This window comes from Gossypium arboreum, chromosome 11 (genome assembly GCF_025698485.1).
Source record: "Gossypium arboreum isolate Shixiya-1 chromosome 11, ASM2569848v2, whole genome shotgun sequence".
In the NCBI taxonomy this organism is placed as follows: Eukaryota; Viridiplantae; Streptophyta; class Magnoliopsida; order Malvales; family Malvaceae; genus Gossypium; species Gossypium arboreum.
The window spans coordinates 11,592,183-11,604,463 of NC_069080.1; the positions used below are offsets into that span (position 1 = coordinate 11,592,183).

General features: G+C 32.1%; 1 protein-coding gene and 1 long non-coding RNA gene across 2 annotated transcripts; both read left to right on the forward strand.

Annotated features, from left to right (window-relative positions):
• The first annotated feature begins 151 nt into the window (after positions 1 to 151).
• Positions 152 to 829, forward strand: LOC108471687 (uncharacterized). The gene has a single exon (XM_017773267.1). It carries the CDS (start codon positions 152 to 154, stop codon positions 827 to 829), a length of 678 nt encoding a protein of 225 aa, XP_017628756.1.
• Positions 830 to 4,031: 3,202 nt separating this feature from the next.
• Positions 4,032 to 6,133, forward strand: LOC128284343 (uncharacterized). The gene is made up of 2 exons (XR_008274762.1): positions 4,032 to 4,231; positions 5,892 to 6,133. It is a non-coding gene; the product is annotated as an uncharacterized LOC128284343 (long non-coding RNA).
• The last annotated feature ends 6,148 nt before the right edge of the window (positions 6,134 to 12,281 follow it).

Sequence of the window (12,281 nt, forward strand, 5' to 3'; positions counted from 1 at the left end):
AAATTAGATTGTGTGGACACATCTTACGGTGAGACACTATTTTTATGAGGGTTAAAAAAATACTATAAAAGCTTCACTAGTTCCACATCTTTAATTCACTTCTTGCATTTTATTTTTCTATTGTATTTCATCCAAAATAAGAGAAGAGATCATGGAGGTCAACCATTTCATCTTCGCCCTTATCTCTCTCTCTTGTCTCTTCTCTGTTTCTGCTAATGTCCCTCCACCCCTTTCCAATGCTTCTAGCCCTGCTTCTTCAGAACTTTATGATATGATGGAGGTCATGTCTGAATCACCATCACCATTTGCATTCGATGGTACAACATTGGAAAGCATTGATGATTTATTGAGTATACTACCTAGTGGTGTCGACCCTGCCCTTCAGCAAATCTGTGGGAACACTGATCACCCCGTCGAATGTATCATAGCAACTATGCCATTCCTAGATGGGAATGCTCCTATTGAGCCTCTTTCTGTCCTTAAAGCTGGGATTAAAGCAATGGATAACCAGACCAAAGATGCATTAGCGGAGGTTACAAGGCTCTCAATGGACCCCACTACCCCTAAAACTATTGTTCCCATCCTTCAAACATGCATTGATGTCTACAATAACATTCTTAACAGTGATCAAAAATCCCTTGAAGCCATCTCCAACCATAACCTTGTTCAGTTGAGCACAGAACTAGGCGCCAATGTGGAAATTGTACTCGGTTGTGACAATGCTTTCAAACAGGCTAAGCTTGAATCTCCAATGAAGGACATGGATGCAATGCTTGCAAATATCATTAGCAACACCTTGACCATTGGTGTCGACATGGTCCACTTTTAGAGGAACAAACAATTAAAAGGATGACTACAAACACATGAAGCCTAAGTGGGATATTATAATTTTATTGTTGTATCCTTTTAAGAGAAGCAGGAAGTATATAAGAACCTTTGTCACTATTTCTTATTGTTAAATGAAGATATAATTTGCTCAAGAATTACTTTTCATGTTTATAATTTCTCCATTCAGTTACCTTCCACGCTCTTGGATCATCAAACTATATTAATATCTTCTTTCATCTTCAATAGCGAAACCTGATGCTGAAATTCTAGAGCCTAATTATGAATTCCTACGATGCCCTTAATCATCAAACTATGTTAAGAAGAGATTTCATTTTTGAAAACTGAAGACCCCAGCTAGTGCAAACATAAGAATTCAACTCCTCATACTCATCTTTTTTACCTTTTCTGGCATGTAGGAGTCAACAGAATTAATCAATTGAAATTGAAAATTAATTCATTTATTTCATCAATTATTTAAGTCGTTGTTTTTTCTTTATAAAGATTTTAAATTTATCATTATCAAAATTCGAAATTAATTAAATTTTATCATAAATACAAAATGTTATACATATTTTTTTGTAATGTGTTTTAATGAATCTAATTCTGTAACAATTCGATTCTCATCACTGTTGGAAAAGTCAAGTTCGAACTTAAATAATAAGATGGGTTGCTTGGAGTCAAATAGGGTTAAGAAATGAAAATTTGTTAGTAAGTAAATTGATTAATTCATTAATTAGATAGTAGAAGGACTAAATCTCAAGTATCTTATATTATAAAATTTAATTGAAGAAATATTAGAGAAAAAATATCCTCAATTTATTAAAAAAACGATTTCAACGAAAATCTTATTATTATTATTATTTTTATTTTTTTTGCAAAACTCTTATTATCATATTGTCTAATAAAAAGCTCCACTTTATAATGGTATATATTGGTCGCACACGTAAATATATGTATTATAACACTAACTATTATTCTATAATATATCCAAATAAATGAACAACACATTTTTTTAAATAAATCTAGTAAATAAAATTAACAAAGCAATTTTAAATAAACAACTAATCAATAATAAATATATAGGATTTCATTTTCATCCAATACATTAGCTAAATATTTTATCTCCATTCATATTATCCTAATTTATTAACCACTTTGTGTACTATATTTCCTTAATCGTCTTCCAAACAATTAAAGAACTAACTTAATCTAATTATTGAATTATATTCTTATGTCAATAATTTAGACTAAATTGATTATGAACAAACTCAAATTTTGGCTACCCATGTTCATTAGGTATATTCCTATCTTAATTACAAATCAAAGCTTGACTTGTCTAAATTAGATCAAGAGTTATTCATAGTTATTCATTCTAGACTTAATATGTAAAATCATTTTTAATTTTTTTAGGTTTTATTAGATTAATAGTTAATTACGATATTATCAGTAAATAATTAAATCTCTATTAACAATTAAAAGATGGAAATTAAAAAAAACTCAATTAACTAAATATGGTATCCACAAAATCCTAGAAAAATTTAGGTAAACTATACCCAAAGTCACTAAAATGTTACGTTTTGCTTATTCAACTTCAAAAGTTACAAAATTATCATTGAACTATTCAAAAATTATTTTATTTATTAGATTGTTAAAACCGTTATTGTACTACATTCTATGTTTCGCTAATTTAATAATTACAATCACTTTTTGAAAATGAAATATTCTATAATTACTTTAATCATGATTTAAATTTATTTTTTTTAGAACATTTATATTGTTGTAGGCCAATTTTGGCTTGTTATAATCAAACCCGAATAGCCCAATAGACCCTAAATTACCCATTACCCAGTTACAAGCCCAGCATACTAAAACCCTAAGCCCAAAAATGTTTAACACTTTTAGAGGAACCCTAGGGTTTCCTCCCCTTTAGCCACCCCACTTTCCTCTGACACTAGCACCATCTCTGGTCACCATCATGTCGGCTACCACGCCCCATGCTTCTGCCAACACCATCCCCGCATGCATGGCACCTCCATACCCTGCAAGACCAGAAAAGAGACAAGACAACAAATATTAAACAAAATATTGTAAAGGCTATAAAAGCCAATTTGGATTTCTGTAAAAGGGGTTCGGCTTCCTTCTTTTTTCCTCTTTTCGTTTTTGATATTTATTCAAATGTTCAAGAGAAGTCAATAACCAAGTTAGAGTAAAATACACATACAAGCAGTGACTCTGACACTGAAATCAGAGGATCAAAGTTGTCAAAAAAATCAAAAACTATTAAACATAAGGTAATCTTTTTTATTTTTTTTTAGTTTCGTTCTCTAAGCTTATTTTCCACACATAAATACTAAAATATATAAAAAATATAAAACAAAATTTTAAAAAAAAAAAGAAAATTACCTTTTAGGTCACAGGTATGCGGTGGCCAGGCCGGCGTCTTGGCGAGGGTCGATGACGGACCGGTGACCGGCCCCCTAGCCGAAGCTCCCTCTCCCTCTCCCCTTCTCTCTTCTTCCTCTCTTTTTTTTCTTTTCTCTTCATCAAATTTTTTTTTGTCAAATTAGGGCCTTATATAGCCCACCAAAACGACGTCGTTTTGGGGGCTGCCCATTAGCCCTAAAACGACGTCGTTTTGAACATGACCCGAACCATCCGACCCGACCCGCCTCAGGATCCGCGTGTTTTTGTTCGAATGGGCTATTTATGCACGTAGTCCTTCCGCTTTTCTGGGGCTTTACAATCAAGTTTTCTTATTTTCAATTTGGCCCCATAATTTTGTAACGCCCCAATTTTCGAGAATCCTGTGAATGTTGGCATAGGTTTAATTATGTTAGTGGGCCTCTAGAAAGCCCAAACTTAAGATAGAACCCGACAATTTTAGTTAATTTTTGTTCCATAAGAAAAAGGGGGTGAAATTGTGAAATAGGACCTATGTGAAAATGTTTGAAAATGCTATAGGCTAAATTGAAGTGGCCAAATAAATAGGAGTGCAAAATAGGAGGATTTGCATGACAAACCTCCCATTTTACATGAAGTGGATAGCCATCATGTTGTTGTAGACAAAATGTGCACTTGATATCCATAATTTATGGTACAAATTGATACAAATTGATAATAGGTTAGGTAAATGTTCCATGATAATAGGTTAGGTAAATGTTCCATGATAATGGGTTAGGCAAATGTTTCATGATAATGGGTTAGGTAAATGTTTCATGATAAGAATTTTATGTCTTTTGTATTAAAGAATTAAATGGATGAAATATGAAGTTTTATTAAAAGAAAAAGGGGTGAAAAGAACAAAGTTTTGTCCATCTTTGTTCATCATAGCTGAAAGTTAGAGAAGAGAAAGGAGAGGAGAAAGCTCTTGAGTATTCGGTCACTAGGAGGAGGAAAATTGAAGGTAAGTTCTTGGTACCTTGCTTCTATTTTGAGGTTCATGAATTCTTCTTGATTCTACCTTGACTCTTGAAGTATATTTTGATTTTTAGTTGTGTTGTGAGCATTTAGTCATGAATTAAAATGAAGGAAATGGTTGTTGTTTCATGTTCTTTTGATGAAAAAATGGAAGATAGGTGAAGTTGAGCCAAACAAATGAGCATGCATATGCCTTAGATGTTAAAGGGAAAAATCAGCTAACATGTTGTGCTTTAAAATGATGAAATGGAGATTATACTTAAGTAAAATCATAGATATGTGATGATTGATTGGTGATATACATGTTTAAATAACAAGCATGCAAGTTAGGTGTGAAAGAGTGATTTGGTAATAAATCTGCTTGGGACAGCAGCAGTAACGTGACTTTGGAAAATCACCATAAATTGTGGGAGATGAATTAGAAGCTGAATAAATTATGTAATTAAAGATTATTGAGTCTAGTTTCTAATGAAATAAACAAGAACATATTTTGAATTCTGTACAATGAGAAATTTGATTCGAAATGAAGAGTGGTCAGATTAGTCAAACAGTGAAACATGGGAAACTTTAAGAAAAATCTGGTATTGATTGGCCATACCAAAAATTCTGAAAATTTTATGGATAGAAGATATATGAGTCTATTTTCATGGAAAATTAACGGCACTTGATTTGGAGTTTCGTAGCTCCAGTTATAAATAATTTAGTGACTGTTGCTCAGGAAGACAGCTTGCAGTGAAATTATGATTATGTGGTAAACAAGTGTGTAACTAACACCCTCTTTCTTAGTCTAGATCGGCAAAATTCGAAAAGCCGAAATGCCGAAAACCGGTATTTTGTAGATTTGCGAGTGTGCGAATGCTCTGAGGTAAATCGATTAATGTTTTTGGTAAGCTGCAAAATTTGGACTGCAAAGTGCATGATTTCTGTGCCCTCGATATTTTTGGGCTTAATGGGCCAAAATTGGAATGATGGGCCAACGGGCCCAATTCGGTAAGAACCCTCGGTACGTGATTCTGTTAGTACGTGAAAAGTAGGAATATGCATGAAAAACCCTAAAAGCAGTTAAATTACTATAATACCCCTATGTATGGAAAATTACTGTTATACCCCTAGGTGCAAAATTACCGAAATACCCCTAGGGTTAAATTGACCTAAATGCATGTTTGACTGTTGTTATTTACTGCATGCCATGTTGTTATTATCTGATGCATGGGATTGGGATATTGACGGAGGAATCTTGAAAGTGGCTTGTCCACGTCTTGGAGGCTTTGCCTCAATTCTTTGTTAAATGATGACAAGGCCGCAAGCTGTGGAGTGTTAATGGGTGGGTTGAGCTATTTCCCACATGGAGTGTATGGCTGGTACGGGTGAAGTGTAGTGGTTGGTGGGTTGAGTAGTCTCCCCAAATGGGCTTGCATATGTTTACTGATATTGCATGTATTTTGAAATGGGCCTATGGGCCATACTGTTATCTGAATAAGGGGCTAAGGCCCAGTTTATTGTAATCTGAAAAGGGCTCTGGCCCAGTACCACTGTTACCTAAATGGGCTTAGGCCCAATAGGCTTGAGCTGACTTGGGCTTTGAATGGGTTTTCCTTACACACTGAGTTTCCCCAAACTCACCCCTTTTATTTTCATCCACGCAGGAAATCCCCAACCATAGTGGGCTTGGAGCTGTAAGGGAATTCGGAGTGGCCACCCGTTCTGAAAGTTTGATTTTTCTTCTGGTGAACTGGACATATTTTTATTTACGTTTGAAGTTTTGGGTTTTTAAATGTAATAAGGCCGCTTAATTATTTTTGATGGTTTTAATATGTATTACTAAGATAGGTAATACTTATTTTAACTATTGAAATTGGATAGCTTTAGGGCGCGTTTTCAAAAACAACAGTTGATTTCAAAATAACACGACAACAAGCAAAGCTTCCGCAATGAAAGTATTTTCCAAAATTAATCACTTTTCCTAAAAATGACTTAATCAAATCGGTTTCCTAGAAATATCCATGACGTTAAGGTGTGGCAATGGTGGTATGTATGTCTAGGATTGGATCCGAAGGAGCTTGGTACTTAAGCGATCCGATGGACTCACCACCTCTTTCCGGTTTCCTACGGTGCCTGACTTCCATTCACTTTAACCCTTAATGAATTAATCTTTTGAACATCAAGTACGATTTTCGGACTTAGAATGGAAATTTTTTTAACGTTTTTGATGTGGCATGCGGATCCGCCATAACTTCGGGCGGGTTTGGGGTGCTACAAATTTTAGTGTTTTTTCAATTGGGTCCCTGTCTTTGCTTGTATGTGACCGAACTTTAAGGTTATTAGAAAAGTGTATTTTCGGGTCACCGTTTCTGAAAAATGGATTAGATTATATAAAAAAAAAGTAAAAATATTTATGAAGTTAAGTGAGTGATTAATTAAAGTTTAATTAAGTAAATTTAGCTTAATTAAGGATAATTGGATAAAAGATTAAATTGAATTATATATTATAAATATATATATATATATATATATGTGTGTGTGTGTGTGTGTGTGTGTGTGTGTGTGTGTGTGTGTGTGTGTGTGTGTGAATGAGATGTGAATGAGATATTATGCAATTATGATAATTGAATTTTGGATAAATATTATGATAAATAATTAAGATGGGAATTATTTGTATTGTGTCTTTATAATTGAAATGAATTGATTTAGTGTGTGATAAATTTATATTGAATTGATTTATGAATATCTGTTTTATTAAATTTATATTGATTGAAATTATTTTGATTGAATTTATATTGATTGAATTTATATTGATTGAATTATATAATATATATGATTTATGTAGAAATTTGAATATTGAATGAATGTTATATTGAAAAATATATTGATTGGAAATATGAGGAAATTGGTATGAATATATGAGATTGTGATATTTGAATATTTGATATTGAAAAATGAATTGAATTGTATTGAATTATGAATTAATGTGAATAATTGAAATATATTGTTGAATTGAATGAAATTGTATGAATTGTGAAAATGGGTAAATATATGTAATTATCTGAATGAGATATTGATGAAATAATTATTAAATTGAGAAAGTGAATGAAATACCCTATTAACTAGTCGGGCTAAGTCGGATATAATTGGCATGCCATAGGATCTGAAAGTGTACGGGATTTGCCGGCTTTATCGATCAGGCACTTTATGTGTCGTATTTCAGGCACCTCGTGTATCGTATTAGGCACCTCGTGTGTCGTATCAGGCACCTCGTATGTCATTTTAGGCACTTTATGTGTCGTATACTGATCAGGTACTGTGTACCATTTTAGGCACAATGTGCCGTACTGGTGTGTTTGGGTTGGAATCCTTGTATCCGTCAAAGTCCGGGTTTGTTAATAGGGGTAAATAAGTGAAAAGATAAATCGAGTGAATTTGATTGATTGAACTATTGGAATGAAATGAGAAATTGAATTGAGAATTGAAATTGAGATATGAGATTGAAAACATGAACCAAAAGGTTCATGAAATGAGTGAAGTTCAAATGGATGATGATTGATGTTAGAATGAATTAAAATGGTATATTGTTAAGAAGTAAAGTGTGAATACAAGTGAATTGTGAATATATTGAAAGAATTTATATAGTAAGCAAATGAAAAGAATTGAGCAAATATGTTGTTGTGTTTGTTATATGGCTTGTATAGAATTTTTATGGTAAGTAAATGAAACTTATCTATAAAATAAATAAATGAATGGTTATATTTATCATTGTGATTTTAAGTTTAATTGTTATATTATCAAGTGTTCGGATTATAAAATACCACTGAGTATACCATACTCGATTATACGGTTTGTTTCTGCTTGAGTTAAGTAAAGATAGTACGTTGAATCAGCATCTCAGTCCGATCCCGAATTCATTAAGGTAAAGTGTGTTAATTATTGGTAATGGCATGTACCTAGGATGTCTTATGTGTATATCATTTTGAAATTGTAAATATAAGGATGAAATAAATAAATTTAGATTTGGCTATGGTATAAAATAGGATTTGACTAATTTGGTATGAATTTGAATTTTTGTGAGACAATGTCAGATTGATTTTGGAATTCCCTATTCTGAATTGGGAAAATCATTAAAAATTGTATAAAAATAATTACAGGCTATAATTTATATGCTTAGAATCTTTAATGAGTCTATTATCAAGAGAAATAAACAGGAACATCATCCAAGTCCTGTGCTATGAGATAATTAAATTTTAGTAAAGAAAGGTCGAAACTATCAAATAGCAGATCAGGGGTAACTTTGAGGAATAAACTGTACTAATTGGCTAAACCAAAAATTCTGAAAATTTTATGGTAGAAAGGTATATGAATCTAGTTTTAAGAAAAATTAACGGAACTTAATTTGGAGTTTCGTAACTCTAGATATAAATATTTTAGTGACTGTTACTCAAGAAGACAGTTTTGACATGAACATAAGAATGTAAATGAAATTGTGTGTAATTATTCTGTAAACTCCGGTAATGCTCCATAACTCTCTTCCGGGACGGTTTGGGGTTAAGGGGTGTTACAGCAGCGTTTTGACTAAGGGATTTATTGTGCTTTTGACCCTCCAAGTTTCGCGCATGTTATAATTAAGTCCCTTTTCTTTGTTTTTATTTTAAATTGGCCTTACCACCCTGTTTTTATTTAATTTTAGTCCTTTTTGTTTATTCTTATTTTCTTATTCTTATTATTATTATTATTATTATTATTATTATTATTATTATTATTATTATTATTATTATTATTATTATTATTATTATTAGCTTATGTTTTATTATACAATTATATACTTATAATATGTATACATGCTTAATATATTTGTATATATTTATGTAATATTAGTACTAAAGTTTTATTTTAATATGTATATATTACCTAAATGTTTTAGTATTATATGTATATGTATATTCTTCATATATTATATATATGTGTTCTTAATACTATACTTTACATATATCATATATTTTTAATGTTGTATTATTATGGTCTAATACTATATTATGCATATATTTTTCACATGTATATTGTGTACATATTATCTAACTTCTTATATATTATGTTTTTACGATCTTTGTTATATGTTTCTTTTATAATTCCACATATTTTTACTACCATAATATTTATATATATATATCTTTTTTATATACAATCTTACGCATATATTTTACATTATTTTATTATCATTAATATTAGCATATGTTTTATTATTTATGTATATATCCTTAATACATATAAGTATATGTTTCGTAATATTGTTCATAGATATTTTCAACATTATTATTATGCATATATATATTATGTAAATAATTAAACATTATATTATGCATTTTTATATTACATATATGTATTTTTTTAGTATTGTATTTTTGTCATGTACATATTTGAATCTTGTATTACATTTGATCTTGTATATTGTCTTATGTATATATATATATATATATATATATTTAACTCTATATCAGTATGTATTTTTAACATTATACTATGTACATATTTACATATTATCCCATGTATATATTTCCAATACCATACTACATTTTATACATATTATGTATATACTTTAATGTTCTTGTTATATATTTTTATACGATCTTATTGACACATATTTCATTATTCTTGTATATACATTTTACATATAATATTATTTTAGTATATTATTACATTCATTATTTATTTTCACTTATTTTTTAAATTACGTATTAGTTGGTATATATATACACATCTTTTATTATTACTATTATTATCATTGCTAATATATGTTCATATATACATATATATATATATAGATATATTTATAATGTTTTAGTTTAATACTATTATTATGTTTAATATAGCATGCATGATTATTGTTTTTGAGATTATTGCCGCGATTATTATTTGCTTCAATATATTTCTGGTTATGTCAGTTATTCATTTTATTCCATATCAGCTTTGCTTTGCATTACAACAAAAATTGTGTTCTTGTTTTCTAATTAAATTCAATAATCAAGGCAATGTACCGATTTAATATTAAGTCATCAAATCTCATCGCTATGTTTGATGAAATTTGTCGGCTCGTGTTAAATCGGTATATCCTTCTCAAAAATCAAAAATTGAAAGTTCTCGTCTTTTCAATCGGATCACGATTAAATCTTATATTGAAATCATATTTTTGAAAATCAAGACAATACATGTTTATAAGATACCAAGTTTGGGCGTCGCGAGGGTGCTAATACCTTCCTCGCGCGTAACCGACTCCCGAACCCTAATTCTTCTCTGACTTTTTACGTAGACCTAAACTCGGCCTTCTTTTTGTTTTAACGAGGAATCTAATGGGTGTCCGATCACACCCTAAAAAAGATCGGTGGCGACTCCCGGTTTATTTTAAAATCAAATTTCAATTTCTAAGTTTCTTAATAAATAGCCACAATTAGCGATCAAGTAAATTTTTACGTCGCTACAGCTGGCGACTCCGCTGGGGACGATTTTTGAGAGTCGAGTTGAATTAAACGCGTGTTGTCAAAAGTTTCAAAGTTCCGTGTTCAAATTAATATTTAATCATGATCCTTAAGTTTTGTTTTCGAAAAAATCATACATACATATCTCCTAATTTGTTTTATCTTTCGTTTTTCAGCTTTAAGTTTTATGGTTTTAGTTTTGTAGTTTTAAAATAAATGAAAGGTTTGCAAGTTTCTCCCCACGCACCGCGCACATGCATTTTTGTTGCATAACACGAGCTCTATACCCGGGCTCCGTCCCTGTTAAGTGAAAGTAAACGCTACGCCTTCGTGAGTTCCTCCGCACAGGCTAGTGAATACTTTCGGGTTACATATGACTTATGCTTTCGTGAGTTAACTTGTCCCTCCGCATAGGCATAAGTAAATGTAATCCCTTGAATTGATCTCGTAAGCCTATGATGGGCCATGACCGAGGCTCTGTACTAATCTTAGTAGATGACAGTACAGACGATTCGAGTACCTATCTAGAACCAAAACCGCATATAGTGAACCATACGAGCCATCCAACTAGAGCCGTGCCAAACCTCCATCCGTTTACTAGTCACCGAAATAAGTACACGGGAAAAACACATCTTACCTTCTGTTTCTTTTACATTTACGCTTTCTATGCAAGGGAATCGAGTCCATTGGATCAAGTAGCTTAATTTATTAGATTGTCTACAGTTTTTCTCTGTTCATATGTGTTGTGCTAACCAAGTTTGTTTGTTTTATTCTTATTTTACATCATGCATTATAGGCATCATATTAGGAAGGTGTTGACTAGAGATCGGTTGCCAAAAAATGGGTTTCTAATGGAAGAGTCAATTATACAAACAACCGAGAGGAATGCCGCGGTACGAGACTGGTCTCTAAAGACTCAGAAAGAAAGAGGGGATAGTCTAGTGGAGGGATGTATTGCCAATTTGCCCGAGCAAGTAACTGTAAATGTTCGCCAGAATAACCTTGAAGATTTGGTTCAGGTTTGGATCAGTGGGACTTGGACACTAAGGGTATCTTCACTGAAAGATATGGAGACATAGCCAATTTGATTGCTGTCAACGTAAATGAACGATTGATCCAAGCTATGGTCAGATTTTGGGATCCGGCTTACGCATGTTTTATCTTCAACCAAGAAGATATGACTCCGACTATAGAGGAGTACGCTGCTTTGCTCCGCGTCGATAATGTACAACCCTATAAGATATATGTGAAGGAGCCTAAGCCAATGACCTTCAAGAAAAAGTTAGTAAGATTGACAGACATGACTGACGCATGGGTCGAAAAATAGATAAAGAAGAAGAATGAAACCATTTGCATCCCATGGTCTTCCCTACGAGACTTGGTTCTGAACCATCCCGACATGTTGAAAAGGGTAAATCTGCTCGCTTTGGCCATTTACGGTTTGATCATCTTTTCGAAGGTCCTTGGACACATAGAAGTTGCGGTGGTAGATTTTTTCGAAAGATTAAAACAAGGAATCAATCCCGTCCCAACTATCCTCGCCGAAGCCTTCAGATCACTAAGTAGCTGTAGGAG